The sequence below is a fragment of the Bubalus bubalis genome, chromosome 2 (assembly GCF_019923935.1).
Source record: "Bubalus bubalis isolate 160015118507 breed Murrah chromosome 2, NDDB_SH_1, whole genome shotgun sequence".
Lineage (NCBI taxonomy): Eukaryota > Metazoa > Chordata > Mammalia > Artiodactyla > Bovidae > Bubalus > Bubalus bubalis.
In genome coordinates, this window is record NC_059158.1 from 143081455 (window position 1) to 143101473 (window position 20019).

Consider the following 20019-nt stretch of genomic DNA (forward strand, 5'->3'; position numbering starts at 1 on the left):
TGAAGTACATTTTTTGCAAATTTAAAATACCCTTGAACATTGTCAAATATTGTTTGTGGTTCCATATATTCATATATATGGAATAAAAATATTAAAAGATAAATTTGAGGGTTAAACACAAATTTCATGAATGTGGTTACTCCTCAGGAGATAAGATCAGGGAAAGATCAAGTAAGTTTCCAACATTTAGACTAGATCAAATCTAATATGGGTGAGTATTAACATTTGTTAAATCTGAGTGGTGAGTACTATGCTTTATGTTATACTTTTCCATGATTTGAAATTTTTTATAATAAAATAATTCAATAGGAAAAATAGTATTAAAGGTAGTAAAGGATAGAAGTGGGGCTTCCCTGGTGGCTTTAGGGGTCAAGAATCCACCTGTCAATGCAGGAGACGTGGATTTGATCCATGATCTGGGAGGACCCTGCATGCCATGTAGTACCTAAGCCCCTGTGCCACAATTATTGAGCCTGTGCTTTAGAGCCTTGGAGCTACAACTACTGAGCCCATTTGCCTCAACTACTGAACCCATGCGCCCTAAAGCTCATGTTCTGTAACATGCTCATGTTCTGTAACATGCTCACGTTCTGTAATGAACCACTACATGCTCACGTGCTCATGTTCTGTAACGAACCACTACAATAAGAAACCCACACACTACAACTTGAGAAAAGCCCGTGCAGCAATGAAGACCTAGCATCAGTTCAGTGCAGTTCAGTCGCTCAGTTGTGTCTGACTCTTTGTGACCCCATGAACCGCAGCACCCCAGGCCTCCCTGTCTATCACCAACTCCCGGAGTTTACCCAAACTCATGTCCATTGAGTCGGTGATGCCATCCAACCATCTCATCCTCTGTCATCCCCTTCTCCTCCTGCCCCCAATCTTTCCCAGCATCAGGGTCTTTTCAAATGAGTCAGCTCTTTGCATCAGGTGGCCCAAGTATTGGAGTTTCAGGTTCAGCATCATCCTTCCAATGAGCATCCAGAACTGATCTCCTTTAGGATGGACTGGTTGGATCTCCTTGCAGTCCAAGGGACTCTCAAGAGTCTTCTCCAACACCCCAGTTCAAAAGCATCAATTCTTCGGCGCTAAGCTTTCTTCACAGTCCAACTCTCAGATCCATACATGCTGTCTGGAAAAACCATAGCCTTGACTAGACAGACCTCTGTTGACAGAGTAATGTCTCTGCTTTTGAATATACTATCTAGGTTGGTCATAACTTCCTTCCAAGGAGTAAGTGTCTTCTAATTTCATGGCTGCAGTCACCATCTGCAGTGATTTTGGAGCCCGGAAAAATAAAGTCAGCTACTGTTTCCCCATCTATTTGCCATGAAGTGATGGGACCAGATGCCATGATCTTCGTTTTCTGAATGTTGAGCTTTAAGCCAACTTTTTCACTCTCTTCTTTCACTTTCATCAAGAGGTTCTTCAGTTCCTCTTCACTTTCTGCCGTAAGGGTGGTGTCATCTGCATATCTGAGGTTATTGATATATCTCCCGGCAATCTTGATTCCAGCTTGTGCTTCATCCAGCCCAGCGTTTCTCATGATGTACTATGCATATAAATTAAATAAGCAGGGTGACAATGTACAGCCTTGACGTACTCCTTTTCCTATTTGGAACCATGTCCAAATAGGTTCCTGTCCTGTTGTTCCATGTCTAGTTCTAACTGTTGCTTCCTGACCTGCATACAGTTTTCTAAAGAGGCAGGTCAGGTGGTCTGGTAGTCCCATCTCTTTCAGAATTTACCACAGTTTATTGTGATCCACACAATCAAAGGCTTTGGCATAGTCAATAAAGCAGAAATAGATGTTTTTCTGGAACTCGCTTGCTTTTTCCATGATCCAGCGGATGTTGGCAATTTGATCTCTGGTTCCTCTGCCTTTTCTAAAACCAGCTTGAGCATCTGAAAGTTCACGGTTCACGTACTGCTGAAGCCTGGCTTGGAGAATTTTGAGCGTTACTTTACTAGTGTGTGAGATGAGTGCAGTTGTGTGGTAGTTTGAGCATTCTTTGGCATTGCCTTTCTTTGGGATTGGAATGAAAACTGACCCTTTCCAGTCTTCTGGCCACTGCTGAGTTTCCAAATTTACTGACATATTGAGTGCAGCACTTTCACAGCATCATCTTTTAGGATTTGAAATAGCTCAACTGGAATTCCATTATCTCCACTAGCTTTGTTCGTAGTGATGCTTTCTAAGGCCCACTAGACTTCACATTCCAGGATGTCTGGCTCTGGGTGAGTGATCACACCATCGTGATTATCTAGATCGTGAAGATCTTTTTTGTACAGTTTTTCTGTGTATTTTTGCCACCTCTTCTTAATATCTTCTGCTTCTGTTAGGTCCATACCATTTGTGGGTCATGTTGGAGAGGTCTGATAGAATGTGGTCCACTGGAGAAGGGAATGGCAAACCACTTCAGTATTCTTGCCTTGAGAACCCCATGATCAGTATGAAAAGGCAAAATGATAGGATACTGAAAGAGGAACTCCTCAGGTCGGTAGGTGCCCAATATGTTACTGGAGATCAGTGGAGAAATAACTCCAGAAAGAATGAAGGGATGGAGCCAAAGCAAAAATAACACCCAGTTGTGGATGTGACTGGTGGTAGAAGCAAGGTCCGATGCTGTAAAGAGCAGTATTGCATAGGAACCTGAAATGTTAGATCCATGAATCAAGGCAAATTGGAATTGGTCAAACAGAAAATGGCAAGAGTGAATGTTGACATTCTAGGAATCAGTGAACTAAGATGAACTGGAATGGGTGAATTTAACTCAGATGACCATTATATCTACTACTGTGGGCAGGAATCCCTTAGAAGAAATGGAGTAGCCATCATAGTCAACAAAAGAGTCTGAAATGCAGTACTCGGATACAATCTCAAAAACGACAAATCTGTTTATTTCCAAGGCAAACCATTCAATATTATGGTAATCCAAGTGTATGCCCTGACCAGTAACGCTGAAGAAGCTCAAGTTGAATGGTTCATTGAAGACCTTTTAGACCTAATACCCCGCCCCCCCCAAAAAAGATAAAAGACCTAGCATAGCCATTAATAAATAAAAATATTTTAAAAAATAGATGTGGTACCACAAAATTAAAGAGGTCTGGAATGATACCCCAATGTCATAGAAGAAAGTGGGAGAATTGGTGATATAGATTGTACTGAATTTGGGAATCATGGGTTCATAATATAACTGTCATTTTGAAAACAAGGGAAAGGATTGAAAACAGTTATTGAAACAGTATTCTTTTTCTGATCTGAATAAAAGACTGTACTCTTTATATTGAAAGGATTATCTGAGTGTCAATAAATGTATAATGAAAAGAGAACAATACTTAGACTCATGCTAATAAATTTATTAAAGTAAAGAGAAAAAAACAAGCAGTTAATTAGTCTACCAACTTCCTAGGTTGGTGAAAAGGAACTATTAAAATCAAGCTTCATCTTTGAAAATCTGATATTCACTATGAAGTTTTGACATAAAAATGATGCTTCCAGGAATCAGGGGAAGGAAGAAAATATGAGAATTTGAAATCAGAAGCAATAATTCATTTGGCTGAGAATAAGAATTGACTGCAATTGACTACCTAATGATAAAGCAAAGAAAAAGATTTCTTTTACATCCTCGTAGTTATTTGGCAAACATATTCACATAATGTGGATTAATTGTCTGTGTTATACTTGTCTCCTTAAATGTCAGAAATCATACCATCAATTCCCTTTGTACCTCCCTAGTGTGGGAGTGGGATTGCATTTTGGAAGGGATGATTCTTTTGCCTACAGAGCTGTTTTGCATATTGCTGAATATTTAGCATCCCTGGCCACTGATATTAAAGCCAGCGAAAACCCCCCAATCATTTTGACAACCAAAACAAAACAAAATATACCTCTTTCACTTGTCTCTAAATTGCTACCCTCCCACCACAGGCCATCCTGCCCAAATTAGGAACGACTGCTCATCTGTTGATTTGTATTCAGAGAATCCCATGAATAGAGAAGCCTGGCAGGCTACAATCCATGGGGTCGCAAGAGTTGGACACAACGTAGCAACGTAGCAACTAAACCACCACCGCCACCACTTAAAATACATTTAGTGGCTATCTAAATGTTTTTTAAAATGCAGCTGTTTCAGTAATTCTGTCTTTTACCCACCTTTTCATGGTGCCATTCCATTCCCTATCTCCCATCCTTTGTTTTTTTTTAAGAGACTTTTAGTTTTTAGAGCACTTTTAGGTTTGCAGCAAAATTGCCTGGAAAGTATAGAATTCCCACATACCTACCCCCCTCCCCCAACCCAGACTCCTTCATTATCAGAATCAAGATGAACAAGTTCCTCTGTATTCATGGCTTTTCTCTTGAGTAGTTGTTGGATTTTGTCACTTTTCCTTCATCTATTGATATGATCATATGAATTTTCTTCTTTATTGATGTGATAGATTTACATCAATTGATTTTTGGATTTCAAACTAACCTTCTACACCTGGGATACATTCCCCCATTAAAAAAATTTTCCGCAAATGCTCAGCTGTAGATTGGCCTGGTGAGTCTTAGCCTTGTATGTTCAAAACTCTGTCAAGGTATTCTACTTTTATGCATTGTTTTCGTTTACTCCAGTTTTGAACTATTAACACCTAAGTTCTTCTCAGTGCTCTAGTTCTGTGAATCATGTCTAGAGCATTTAAGCTGTCATTGCCAAAAAGCCCAACTTTTAAAGCTTAAACAGTTTTTTGTTGTGAAGTATTTTAAATACATTAACACTCAGAGAAATGACTGAATACCAAGATTTAATAAGTGTTAACATTTTGTCATTTTTGTACTATGTTTGTTTAAAAATGTGTGTGTGCATAGATCACATTAGTTAAAACTCTACTCCTTAATTTCATCCCATTTTCTGCTCCCCAAAACTAATGCTTTCTTGAGTTGGAATGAATCTGCTTTTTTTCCCCATGTACCTATAGTTTTAGTACATAAGGTATGCATTGATAACCTAGAGTATTATTTTGGGTTATTTAACTTTGGAGATTCTCTGAGTTTGGTTCCAGAATATCACCAAAAAAGTAAGTCATGTAACTTACTTGTTTTCCTAATACATGTATAAGTTATGTCTAAAAAAAGACGTACACACCTTAATTTAAAAATACTTTATTGCTAAAAAACGCTAACCATCATCTGAACTTTTAGCAGCTCATAATCTTTGTAGTTATAGTCTGTCTTCCACGTTGATTGCTGCTGACTGATCAAGGTGGTGGTTCCTGAAGTAGGTGACTGATAATTTAAAAAATAAGAGTAAGAAAGTTTGCTGCATCAATTGACTCTTCCTTTCACAGACAAACTTCTTTGTTGCATGTGGTGCTTTTTGATAGCAATTTACCCACAATAGTACTCTTCAAAAGTGGAGCCAATCCTCTGAAACCCAGGTGTTGGTTTATCAACTAAGTTTATGTAATGTTCTGAATCCTTTGTTCCAATCTCCTGTTGAAATTTTTGACCTCTTTCCATGAATCACAAATGTTTTTAATGGCATCCAGAATGGTGAATCCTTTCCAGAAGGTTTTAAATTGACTTTGTGCATATCTGTCAGAGAGATCACTATCTATGCCAGTATACCCTTACAAAATGTATTTCTTAAATAAGACTTGAAAGTTGAAATGTCGCTTTGATCTTTGTCTGCAGAATGGATGTAGTGTCAGCAGGCATGGAAACAGCATTAATCCCTTTGTGCATCACCTTAAGAGCTCTTGGGTAACCAGGTGCACCGTCAGTGAGCTGTACTGTTTTGAAAGGATTCTTCCTTCTGAGCAGTAGGTCCAAACAGTGGGCTTAAGATCCTCAATAAACCATGTTGTAAACAGATGTACTGTCATCCAGGCTTTGTTGTTCCATTTATAGAGCACAGGCAAAGTAGATTTAGCATAATTCTTAAGAGCCCCAGGATTTTCAGAATGGTAAATGAACATTGGCTTCAACATCAAGTCACCAGCTGTATTAACTCCTAACAAGAGAGTCAGCCTGTCCTTTGAAGCTTTGAAAACTGGCATTGACTTCTCTAGCTCAAAGTCTTAGGTGGCATCGTCTTTCAACACAGGTCTGTTTCATCATCTGCATTAAAAATATCTGTTGTTTAGTGCAGCCACCTTCCTTAATTATTAATATCTTAGCTAGATCTCCTGAGTAACTTGCTACAGCCTCTACATTGGTACTTGCTACTTCACTGCACTTTTATGTTGAGAAGATGACTTCTTTCCTTAAATCTTATGAACCAACTGCTGCTCACTTCAAACTCTTCTTCTGCAGCTTCTTCACCTCTGTCAGCCTTCATGAAATTGAAGAGATTTTGGGTTAATTTACTTTAATTCTTGTAATGTGGAGACATCCCTTTTTAGAATTCAAATTGGAATTTAAAAAGGAATTAATATATTTATCTACTAATACATATTCAAAAATTACCTGTACCAAATTATTTTTAAGGTTTAGTTTTAAATTTCCTTAAGTGAAATTTTCTCTTTTGGTTATACAATTCTGTGAAGTTTGACAAGTACATAATCATGTTAACTACCACCCCAATTAAGATACAGAACATTTCTACCCCTTAGAAATACTCTTTCAGTACCACTGTAATCAGTTACTCCCTCCTGCTCCCATCAGGGCTCTGGTAACCAGTAATCTCATCTCCGTTCCTGTAATTTTACCTTTCTAGAATGTCATGTAATACATCAAATAGTATACAGCTTTTTTAGTCTGGCTTCTGTCATTTAGAATCATGTATTTGAAATTCATTCATGTTCTTTCTCATGTCAATAGTTCATTCCTTTTTTATTGCTGAGAAGTTTTTGTTTATCTGGTTTTCAGTTGAGGTACATTTGGGTTATAAATAGTTTTATGTGACTATAAGTAAAATCACAATAAGCATTCACATAAAGATTTGTGTGAACATAGATTTTCATTACATTTATATCAGTATCTGTAGGTATCAGGGAATGGGACTGCTAAGTTAATTGGTAAGCATGTGTCCCATCTGTGTCAGCACCCTGATCAGTACTTGGTACTGTCAGGAGTTTTTCATTTTGTTGTTTTAAAATTTTAGTCATTCTAATAGGTGTGCAATAGTATCTTATGGTAGTTAAAATCTTTTTCATTCATGGTTTTAAGAAAGATGAGTTATAATTGACATGCAATATTATATTAATTTCAGGTGTACAACATAGTGATTCAGTATTTTTTATACATTATGAAATGATCACATGATAAATCCAGCTACTGTCTGTCACCATACTGCAATATTACTGCAATTACTACAATATTATTAGCTGTAATCCCTATACTGTATATTACAGCACCATGATGTGTTTATTTTACAGTTATAAGTTTATACCTCTTAATCTCCTTTACCTAGATATCCCACCCCACCATCCTCCATCCTTCTGGAAACCACCAATTTGTTATCTGTATCTACGGGGCTGTTTCTGTTTTGTTCTGTTTATCTCTTTGCTTATTCCACATGTGAAAAGTGGAATCACATGGTATATCTGACTTATTCCACTTAGTGTGATACCCTCTAAATCCATGCATGTTGTTCCAATTAGCAAGATTTCATTCTTTTTTTTAATATCTGAGTAATATTCCGTTGTGTATATATAAACCACATCTTATTTTTCTTATATATCCATTGTGTGTATATAAACATCACATCTAGATTGATGGGTACTTAAATTGCTTCCATATATTAGCTATTATAAATAATGCCACAGTGAACCTAGGGGTACTTATAGTTTTTCAAATTAGTGTTTTCATTTTCTCCAGATAAACAGAAGTTGAATCTATATCTTGTATAATAGTTCTGTTTGTAATTTTTTGAGGAACCTCCCTACCGTTTTCTGTAGTGACTGCACCAATTTGTATTCCCACTGTGTACAATGGTTTCCTTTTCCCCACATCTTCATCAGTACTTGTTCTTTGTTGTCTTTTTGAGAATAGCCTGACAGGTGTGAGGTGTCTGTCTCATAAGGGTTATGATTTGCGTTTTCCTGACGACTGCTGACGTGTAGCATCTTTTCATGTGCCTGTTTGCCATCTGTATGCCTTTGAAAAAAATATCTATTCAGGTCTTCTGCCCATTTTTAAAAATTAATTTAATTGGAGGCTAATTACTTTACAATATGTGATAGTTTTTGCCATACATTGACATGAATCAGCCACAGATGTACATGTGCCCATTTTTTAATTGTGTTGTTTGGGGTTTTTGGTGGGGTGAGGGGTATTGAGTTGAATGTTGTTGTTCAGTTGCTAAGTTGTGTCTGACTCTTTGACCCTGTGGACTGCAGCATGTCAGGCTTTTCCTGTCCTTCACCATCTCCCTGCTGCTGCTGCTGCTAAGTCGCTTCAGTTGTATCTGACTGTGTGCGACCCCATAGACGGCAGCCCCACTAGGCTTCCCCGTCCCTGGGATTCTCCAGGCAAGAACACTGGAGTGGGTTGCCATTTCCTTCTCCAATGCATGAAAGTGAAAAGTGAAAGTGAAGTTGCTCAGTCGTGTCCGACTCCTAGCGACCCCATGGACTGCAGCCTACCAGGCCCCTCCGTCCATGGGATTTTCCAGGCAAGAGTACTGGAGTGGGTTGCCATTGCCTTCTCCTAGAGTTTGCTCAAACTCATGTTCATTGAGTCAGTTATTCTCTGTTGTCCCTTGTCCTCCTGCCTTCAGTCTTTCCCAGCATCAGAGTCTTTTCTAATGAGTTGACCCTTTGCATCAGGTGGCCAGAGTTGTAGCTTCAGCTTCAGCATCAGTCCTTCCAGTGAATGTTCAGGGTTGATTTCCTTTAGGATTGACTCTGATCTCCTTGCGGTATAAGGGACTCTCAAGTCTTCTCTAGCACTACAGTTTGAAAGCATCAGTTCTTCAGTGTTCAGCCTTCTTTGTGGTCCAACTCTCACATCCATATATGATCGCTGAAAAAACCATAGCTTTGACTATATGGGCCTTTGTTGGCAAAGTGATGTCTCTGCTTTTTAATGTGCTGTCTAGGTTTGTCATAGCTTTTCTTGCAAGGTGCAAGTGTCTTTTAATTTCATTAAATTAATGCAATTTAATTGCAGACACCATCTGCAATTAGTTTGGAGCCCCAGAAGATGAAGTCTGTCACTGTTTCCATTTTTTCCCTCATCTATTTGCCATGTAGTGATGGGACTGGATGCTGTGATCGTCGTTTTTTGAATGCTGAGTTTAAGCCAGCTTTTTCAGTCTCCTCTTTCACCTTCATCATGAGGCTCTTTAGTTCCTCTTCTTTCTACCATTAGGATGGTATCATCTGCATGTCTGAGATTGTTGATATTTCTCCTGGCAACCTTGATTTCAGCTTGTGATTCATCCAGCCTGCCATTTCACATGATGTACTCTGCATATAAGTTAAATAAACAGGGTGACAATTTACAGCCTTGATGTAATTCTTTCCCCGTTTTAAACCAGTCCATTGTTCCATGTCTGGTTCTAACTGTTGCTTCTTGACTGGCATACAGGTTTCTCAGGAGGCAGGTAAGGTGGTCTGGTAGTCCCATCTCCTTAAGAATTTTTCACAGTTTCTTATGAGTTAAATGAGTTCATTATATACTTTGGATGTCAGCTCCTTATTGGAGTTACAAATATCTTCTCCCATTAAGTAGGTTGATTTTTCATTCTGTTGATGGTTTCCTTTGCAGTGCAAAAGCTTTTTAGTTTGATATTATCCCATTTGATTATTTTTGCTTTAGTTTCCCTTGCCTGAGGAGATATACCCCAAAAATATTAAGATTAATGCCTAAGAATTAGGCATTACTAGATTAATGCCTTACTGCCTATGATTTCTTCTGAGAGTTTTATAGTTTCAATCTTAGATTTAATTCTGTATCCCCTTTTGAGTGTGTTTTTGTGTATGATGTAAAAAAGTGGTCCAATTTCATTCTTTTGCATGACATTGTCTAGTTTTCCCAGCACCATTTATTTAAGAGACTGTAACCATTGAATATTCTTGCCTCCTTTGGCTTATATTGATTGAGCATATACGCCTGGGTTTATTTCTGGGCTTGCTGTTCTGTTCTCTTGATCTCTGTATCTCTTTTTGTGCCAGTATCATACTGTTCAGATGATTATACTTTTGTAATATAGTTTGAAATTAGGGAATTTGTTACTTTCAGCTTTGTTCTTTTTCAAGATTGTTTTGTTTATTGAGGCATTTTGTATTTCTATGTAGATTTAGAATTATTTATTCTAGTTCTGTGAAAAATACTATTGTTATTTTGATAGGAATCGCATAGAATCTGTAGGTTGCTTGGTAGTATGGACATTTTGATAATACTAATTCTTCCAATCCACGAGCACTGATAAATGGATTTCTTTGTATTTTTTTAACATCATCTTTAATTTCTTTGTTCAGTGTCTTACAGACACTGAACATTTTCTGAGTATAGGTCTTTCACTTCCTTGGTTAAATTTATCACAAGGCATTTTACTCGTTTTGATGCAACTGTGAATGGGATTGTTTTCTTCATTTTTCTGTTTGTTCGCTCTTAGTATGTAGAAGTCCTGCAGATTTCAGTCTGTTAGAATTGTGTCCTGCAACTTGACTGAATTCATTCACTAGTTCTCATAGGTTTTGGTTTTTTGGTGGAATCTTTAGGGTTTTCTATATATAATATATCATCTGCAAATAGTGACAGTTTTACTTCTTTCTTCACATTTTGGATGCTTTCTATTTTATTTTCTTGCCTAATTGCTTTGATTAGGACTGTGAATACAGTGTTGAATAGAAGTGTCAAGTAGGCATCCTTGTCTTAGTTCCTGATATTAAAGGAAAAGGTTTCAGCTTTTCACCATTGAGTATTTTGTTAGTTGTGATTTGTCATATATGGGCTTAATTATGTTGAGGTGCGTTCATTCTATATCTACTTTGTTGAAGTTTTTGTCTTAAATGGATATTGAATTTTATCATTCATTGCAGTTTTAATTTGAATTTTCATGTTAGAGTCACATTCTTTTAATGTGAAAATTTATTTGCCATGTGTCTGTTTTTAATGTAGGGAAAGGAAATAAAGATGGATGGATCAGTGTTATTCTTGTATTTCTAGGAAAAGCTGACCAGCAGAGGCTTCCTCATTAAAGGGCTCTGGGTGTCCAGGCATCAAAGGGACAGAGCTCTGCTGTGCTTGTTGGACTTTGTTACAAAGAACTAGGCTTCCTTTAAGCACTGGCATCCCCAAACTGGAATCTCTCATCTTAAAGACTTTGTGCCATAAGTACCTTGTATTTATATATATACATATAAAGAGTATACTACACGAATGGTTCTTTAAACCAAGATCCCATAGCACAACCCAGTTCTCCCCATACTAGAACTACTTAGTTAACAGAGGTTAGAGATTTTTGAATGCTCTGAAATAAACTTTTATGTACATATGTATATACATATATGTATATACATGTACATATGTATATACATATGGACATATGTATATACATATGGACATATGTATATACATATGGACATATGTATATAATGGGGTACAGTGTATTTTGTTGGCAGAACACATGGTCTTAGTGTCAAGTTTCTTTTTTGCTGATGTCATACTTTATTTTTCTAGGACTTTAATCTTATTTTACTCTAAACAAAAATCCTGATAAAATTGAACATATATATAAATGTTCATAACAGTTTTATTTCTAATAGCCAAAAAAACCTGAAAACTACCCCTTAAGCTTCATAAGATGAAAAATTAAACAGATTGTACATCTCATCTACATCATGAAATGCTACTACATAAAAAGTAATTAACTGTTGATTCATGCAGCAAATTGGGTGAACCTCAAGGAATTTTTCTCAGTGAAAAAAGTCAGTCTCTAAAGAATATGTACTATATGAACGCCTGTGAAATATCAATCATTGCGTTGGAGAGCAGTAATATTGATTAGGAATGGGGGACGAAGGGATCATGATTCTAAAGGGTTAACATGAGAGTGATAATACAGTTGAATGTTTTAATTGTGATAGTATATGACAAAATTGCTTAAATTTTTTCTGACACAGATAAGTACATGTATTGCTGATAAAATATGATTAAACTCTGTGGATTATGCTAATATTGATCTCTTGATTTTGTTACTACTGTATAGTGATTGTGTGGGTGGGATGTTTGCATTGATGAGAGAGGGATTGGACTACTCTCTATTTTTCTTTTCTTTTCTAGACTGGACTAGCATACATTTTATTCAGTGGCCAAAGAATGGAGAAGTGGGAACCTAGTTTGCAAATCAAGTTCTCTTCCCTGTATTTCTTTTCAATTACCTATGGATATATTGATATTTAAAAGTAAAAAATCTAACATAAAATCATTCAAAAACTTTTGTCTTTGAAACATATAAGTAATCATGAATATATTTTCATGAAAAGTCAAATAATATGATAGTATTTGTTTGTTTGTTTTAAAAGGGCAAATAGTTAATAGTTTCACTTCCCAGGTGATGCAGTGGTAAAGAATCTGTCTGTCAATGTAGGAGACACAGGTTCGAGTCCCTGGGGAAGATCCCCTGGAGCAAGAAATGGCAACACGCTCCCAAGATTCTTGCCTGGAAAATTCCATGGACAGAGGAGCTTATTGGGCTATACATATACAGTCCATGGGTTTTCAAAGAATCAGACATGACTGAGTACACACAGAGTTAATATTTTCAGTACAGCCTTTTTTTCCTTTCTTTTCTTCCCTCATAAAAGCAAGTGGGTAGTATTTTTCAGTGTAAGCATAACGATGCTGATTTATGTCTGTAATGACAGTTAACTGATGCTGACATGATGAAACTATGCCATACCTTTATACCCTGCGTTCTTGATAGTGTTATGTCACAGAGTGGGAAATGTAAGACAGCTGAGTATTCTAGACATGCCACACCTGTTCCTGGAAATTAAATGCTGCATATGATTAGCAAATGCAGATCCCAGAGAGCTTATGTAAACAGAGAATGTTTACTTTATTTTCAGTTTTATATGTATATGGAGCAAAATAATATATAGTCTTTATACTAATAGTATCTTTATTGCTTCATTTATAGTTTCATGGTCAAAGGACTGGATGATTATTGCCTAGATATATAATCTTTGAGTGGCAATGTGATATTGAGTATAATTCATGTAGATATGAAAACTGCCCTTAACACTGTTGGGGATTTATGGTATACAAAATGAGTTATGTAAACCTAATCTGACTCTGGGAACAAGTGAAGTCACCCTCCTGCTTGGTGGGGAAGATATGTATGTTAAATTGATAAAATATAGTACCATATAATGCTAAAGCAGAGCATCAAAAATGGCATTCTGGATATTGGGTATATTATATGTAAAGGCCTGAAAAGCCCTTGGCATATTTATGTGGTGGAAAGTGAAGAATGGAGAAATAGCATGAATGGCAAGTAGTAGATTGAGTCCTAGGGCTGACTTACCTGTTAGGCACAGAAGGCGTAGAGTCCAGGGCCCATAGTATTTTTGCAGGCCCATGAGAATGTTTTAATTTGTTTTAAAATCAGAAGGAAAAAAATGAAGTTTATTGTTATAGAAGATGTTCTGATATTTAGTATTAATGTTTTTCTCCCAATGCAGTTATAAAGAATACTTTTTAATGGAGGAAAGGTCCCATGAAAACAAAAGTTCCTAGGGCCCACAAAATTGGTCATGTTCCTATTGGGTCTTAATTATAAATGGCCTTCAATGCTAAATGAAGTGCTTGAATTTCATTCTAGCAACTTCAGGGAGCTAATAGATTTTAAGCATGGTCCACTTTATCTTTTACGAAGATATCTCTGTTAGCAGTTTGGATGTGACTATTTGCATTTTAACATAGTTATGTTAATCAAAATTGTTTTAGTGCTTATTACAACCAAATATCACCTCTTTAAAATGAGAGCGATTTTTAAAAGACTCATGTCTAATCACAGTACTTGGTTAAGGATGTCTCTTAAGAGAGCTAATTGACTATATTCAACTGATCAAGATTTGCCAAGCTGTTGATAAATTTAGAAAACCACATGTAAATAATCAGATCTCTGTATGTGACAGTATAATGCTAGGCTAGACCCTCTCATAATACTTTTTATTTCATGCCTTCTTTGCCTACATGATTTATGAAGAATCCAAAACTTTCTATAGAGATACTGCTGAAACATTCCAACAAATAGCATTTAAAAAGCTATAAGCACTCTTTTATGAAACGGATTTCTTTTTTTTTTTATTTGAGCAAAAGGTGATTTGCTAGACATCTTTATTTTATATGGTGATTTGCTGAATCAAAATTTGAAAGAGTTACTCTTAAAATAGCAAAGTATATTTTCCCTATAGTAATTAGACTTTTTTATTTAGGCTGTACTGGGTCATCAGTGCTGCGTGCAGGCTTTCTTTAGTTGTAGTGATCAGGGACTGTTCTTTGTTGGGAGTTTCTCATTGTGGTGGCTTCTCTGTTGTGGAGCGTGGGCTGTAGAGCTTGTGGGCTTCAGTAGTTGCCTCAGATGGGTGCAGTAGTTGAGGCTTCTGGGCTTATCTGCTCCGGGACATGTGGGATCTTCCTGACCAGGGATCAAACTCGTGTCCTGTGCATTGGCAGATGGATTCTTAATCACTAAAACACCAGGGGAGTCCAGGCTGAAGTACTTTTAGGAAAAAAATCAGTGAAAGCTGAGAGACAATAAAGGTACGATTCAGTGTACCTACATTTGTACCTTTATTGCTTTGATGATATTGGGACGAAGAGAGAGGGAAACATAGAGGAGATTGGATTTGTTTATTGTCTTTCTCTATAAGGAGTCTTCTAGGTTTCATTCATTGAATTATTTAATAATGGCACTAAAAATTTATGCCGTTATGCTCATGCCTTTTGCTGCTTTTCTATTGTAAAAGAAATCCAGGAAGAGGAATAAATTTTATTTTGTGTCATTTCATGATAATATTCATTTTCTTTTTATTTTTAAAGTAAATAAGGCATTTTCTTCTACTTCCAGATATGGTTAGATCCCTATTCATTAACTCAATATTCAATACAAAATTCTAGACAAAATGGATAAGAACAGAAGAGGAGGAGAAAAAATAGATTATCTTGGTTGTGAAAAACTAGAGATGTTTAGTTTATAAATTCATTCTGACCTTTCTAACAATAATGACAAAATTTCTAACAATAAAGACAAAAAGGGAAGCAGAGTGGGTTATATAATTTCAGCAAGTGGTAGTAGCTAAGGAGCCTTTAACTTTAATCAAGAAACGGGGATAGGGAGTTAAAATAGGCATGCTTTTTTGAAATATCTATATTATAGAATTTTCTTTTTAGTTTACATCTTTTAAGTATCAGTCTCTGTGCTGTATGTACTTTATATGTAGAGATATATTTTATTTTGATCTTAATAATAATTTGTTCAGTTCAGTTCAGTCGCTCAGTCGTGTCCGACTCTTTGCGACCCCATGAATCGCAGCACGCCAGGCCTCCCTGTCCATCACCAACTCCTGGAGTTCACTGAGACTCACGTCCATCGAGTCAGTGATGCCATCCAGCCATCTCATCCTCTGTCGTCCCCTTCTCCTCCTGCCCCTAATCCCTCCCAGCATCAGAGTCTTTTCCAATGAGTCAACTCTTCGCATGAGGTGGCCAAAGTACTTTAGTTTCAGCTTTAGCATCATTCCTTCCAAAGAAATCCCAGAGTTGATCTCCTTCAGAATGGACTGGTTAGATCTGCAGTCCAAGGGACTCTCAAGAGTCTTCTCCAACACCACAGTTCAAAAGCATCAATTCTTCGGCACTCAGCCTTCTTCACAGTCCAACTCTCACATCCACACATGACCACTGGAAAAACCATAGCCTTGACTAGACGAACCTTTGTTGGCAAAGTAATGTCTCTGCTTTTGAATATGCTATCTAGGTTGGTCATAACTTTCCTTCCAAGGAGTAAGCGTCTTTTAATTTCATGGCTGCAGTCACCATCTGCAGTGATTTTGGAGCCCCCAAAAATAAAGTCTGACACTGTTTCCACTGTTTCCCCATCTATTTCCCATGAAGTGATGGGATCAGATGCCATGATCTTCGTTTTCTGAATGTTGAGCTTTAAGCCCACTTTTTCACTCTCCACTTTCACTTTCATCAAGAGGCTTTTGAGTTCCTCTTCACTTTCTGCCATAAGGGTGGTGTCATCTGCATATCTGAGGTTATTGATATTTCTCCCAGCCATCTTGATTCCAGCTTGTGCTGCTTCCAGCCCAGCGTTTCTCATGATGTACTCTGCATATAAGTTACATAAGCAGGATGACAATATACAGCCTTGATGTACTCCTTTTCCTATTTGTGAAAGTTTGCAAATTAGGGTATAGCTAAGGAAATACTGATATTCAATATGCAAGATAATATAAAAGTTTGTCATTAAAGGAATTTGAATATGTAACTATTTATGGTAAAATATGTTAGAATTATAATCAGGCTAATGTCCTAAGATTAGTTTTTATGAAAAGATATACTGTATTTTTGGTCATTTATTTGGTATTAGTGGATATCTTCTAGAAGACTGCCTGAGGTAATTTTTAATTGTGGAAATCACTTTTGTTTTTTTTTAAGTAATTACTCTCTGTCTCCAAGTAGACTTTAAGATGCTTGAGGAGTGGAACTCTATATTATCTACTTATAAATCCCCTATTTACTTAGCCCAGTACTTTGAATGTGGTCTGTTGTAATAAATACGGCAGGTCTGTGTTTCTGAATGGACTTGAGCCCACAGTTGTTGGTCTTTCATTTCTTTTCTAGGGTTTGGTCCTTAGTTTTGTATGAGGAACATTATTTTAATAGATCATCTGTAGTGCTAATATGGGCTTCCCAGGTGGTGTAGTGCTAAAGAATTTGCCTATCAATGCAGGAGACACGGATTTGATTCTTGGGTTAGGAAGATCCCCCTGGAGTAGGAAATGGCAACTCACTCCAGTATTAATTGCCTAGAAAATTCCATGGACAGAAGAGCCTGGCTACTAGCTAGTCAAACCATTAGGAGTGTCTGCTTTATGAAACCAAATAAAGATCAGCCGTTGCTTTTGATGACCATTTACTTGTTTGGTAGTCTCAGCAGTGTTGGTAAGTGTTTGTTACCTGATAAATTATGTGGCAAATGTGCTGAGATTAGTTAAATCGATTATGTATATGGAGAAAGCTTGACTGGCATTGAAAATACATTCGGGTGACCTTTAGTATAAGGGATTATTAAGCATTTCTTTTTCTGGCTATTTTATTGATATTTTTAATAATGGAAAATCATTTTCTTTTTGACCACTGATAGGCTTAATATTTAAAAACAGGTTTATTAAGGTATAATTTATATAATAGCATGAAATTCACTCATTTTAAGTGAAGAGTTATTTTTTTTCTGATAAATTTTACAAAGCTGTGCAGACATTACCACATGTAATTTTGGAATAGTCCAGATAAAAATCATGTATCCATTTGCAGTCAGTCCTCATCCTTAGTTTAATATGGCTAATGATGTTAGGTTTAGCATTTTACAATTTGCTGTAAAATATGGTAGAAGGGGATACTGTAGAATTTCCAAAAATTATTCAGCCTTCTAGGTTTGTTGATTTCTTTATTTTTAATTTTTAATAATTTAGAGCATGGACATTTTTCTGATGATATTTGTTAATTCAGACATTAATATTCCATAGAGTGATGAGAATAATTTGTATAAGAGGGTATTGCTTTTGAGAAATGTGTATTCAGTAAGTTTGCTTCTTGTTTGGAAGTTAACAAACTAATAGAAAATATTACTAAATATGTACAAAATTTCTCAGTTACCCACACCTTGTTAGGAATTTAGTAGGGAAATTTAAAGTGGCTTTCAAAAAGACTATAAAGGCTTTTGTAATAATTTTTTGCAAAGATTATCATGTAACGAATTTGTCATTTTTTCCTTTGTTTTAGCCGCTCAGAATCAAGAACGTCTCTGTGCATTTAAAGATCCATATCAACAAGACCTTGGGATAGGTGAAAGTAGAATCTCTCATGAAAACGGAACAATATTATGCTCAAAAGGTAGCACCTGCTATGGCCTTTGGGAGAAATCAAAAGGGGACATCAATCTGGTAAAACAAGGCAAGTAATACTTTTCTTACCTGAAATAACTGTTTCATACAATTGAAGATTATCTAAAAAGGGCATGGAGATGGAGTATAACACTGCAGGAGAACAGTACATTTAAAGGTATGTATTCATGTATGTATTCCCAAACAAGCTCCAAATTTACAAAGGGTAATTGATTTTTAGCTTATTTTAATAGTATGTTATTACAATGTTAATAATATAATAACATTCTATGAAGTTTAGAAAATACAGAAAACTGTAAGAGAAATAAATGTCTACAATTCCATACCTATAAAAATTTTTTTAAACTATATTGGTTTATTCCCTTCAGATACTACATTTGTACTCCTATGTTATATGTTTGTGTAGTTTTTTTTCCAAATTATGGTAATACTTTATAAAAAACTTAATATACAGTTTTCCCATTTTCAATTATATCATGGATATTTTCCTGTCTTTAAATATTCTTTGAGAACACCTTCAACATCTGTATAGTATTTCATTGTATACATGTATCTCAGTTTACTTACACATTACTCTTTTGTTGGACATTATGTTGTTGTCTGGTTTTCATTGTAATATAATGCTTCAGTGAATATCTTTGAACATAATTCTTTGTATCTCGAATAGACTTTAAAAAAAAAAATGTTATTTATGACTGCATTGAGTTTCCTTTGCGGTGCATGGGCTTTTCTCTAGTTTCAGCGAGCGGGCGTCCCGCTCACTGTTGCACTGCATTGGGCTTCTCATCGCGGTGGCTTCTGTTGTGGAGCATGGACTCAGAGAGCACAGGTTCAGTAGTTGTGGCTCATGTGCTTAGTTGCCCGTGTCATGCAGGATCCTCCCGGATCAGGGATCAAACCTGTGTGTCCTGCATTGGCAGTCAGGTTCTTTACCAACTGAGCCACCAGGGAATCCCCAGAACAGACTTCTTCTTTTTTTTTTTCTAAACACCAAAAATATTTTGTATTGGTATATAGCTGATTAACAATGTAGCGGTAGTTTCAGGTGAACAGCAGAAGGCCTTAGCCATACATATAGAATAGACTTCTTGAAGTACAATTTTTAGATTATCAAACATGAATACTTTAAAGGCTCTTCATAAAAACTACCATGTAACTTTCTAAAAATGTTGTATATGTTTACATTCCCTCCAGCACTGTATGAGAGAATTACTGAATCCTTGTTATCATTATATATCATTATTTTAAAAACCAGAACAATTTAATAGATAGAAAAGTATTCCTATAGATGTTTTAATAATAAATTCTTCGATTAATTATGATGTGAAACATTTTATTAATGGCTTTTTCCTCCCACAAATGCCTTTTTATGCTCTACCTTTTTCTGTTATTTAAAAAAATGTGGTTTCCTTTTGGTTTGCAAGAGAGTTTTATAACTTATTTGTACTCCATCACATTGTTGGCAATTTGTTTGTTGTTTTCCTTTTAGTTCTTTCTAATCCTACAGACTCTTAACTTGTTTACATTAATATCTACTTGTAGGATGTTGGTCTCACATTGGTGATCCCCAGGAGTGTCACTATGAAGAATGTGTAGTAACTACCACCCCACCCTCAATTCAGAATGGAACATACCGGTTCTGCTGCTGTAGCACAGACTTGTGTAATGTCAACTTTACTGAGAATTTTCCACCTCCAGATACAACACCACTCAGTGAGTAAAGTAACATACTTTTTCCTGAAAATTCCTTTCTCCAAAGATTTTCAGAATTTAAATTATTATACAAATATTCAAGTTTGGCCAAAGTAAAAGGGAGAGAGTTCCAGAATAATGAGAGTACATCTAGCTAACGGCTGAAATCGAAAAAAGGTTCACCAGGATTTCCAAGATATGAATCAAAATATAATACTTTCCAACTATATTTTGAAGGGAGTGACAACA

At 36.2% G+C, this 20019-nt stretch overlaps 1 protein-coding gene across 2 annotated transcripts in view; it reads left to right on the top strand.

Annotated features, from left to right (window-relative positions):
- The window catches only part of BMPR2 (bone morphogenetic protein receptor type 2), a 152790-nt gene that overhangs the window by 73586 nt on the left and 59185 nt on the right, over positions 1-20019 (top strand). For both annotated transcript variants that reach the window (XM_006080551.4, XM_044937359.2), the window contains 2 exons: positions 17957-18127; positions 19621-19791. In XM_006080551.4, coding sequence (XP_006080613.3) covers positions 17957-18127; positions 19621-19791 — 342 coding nt within the window. The remainder of the gene's footprint in view (positions 1-17956; positions 18128-19620; positions 19792-20019) is intronic.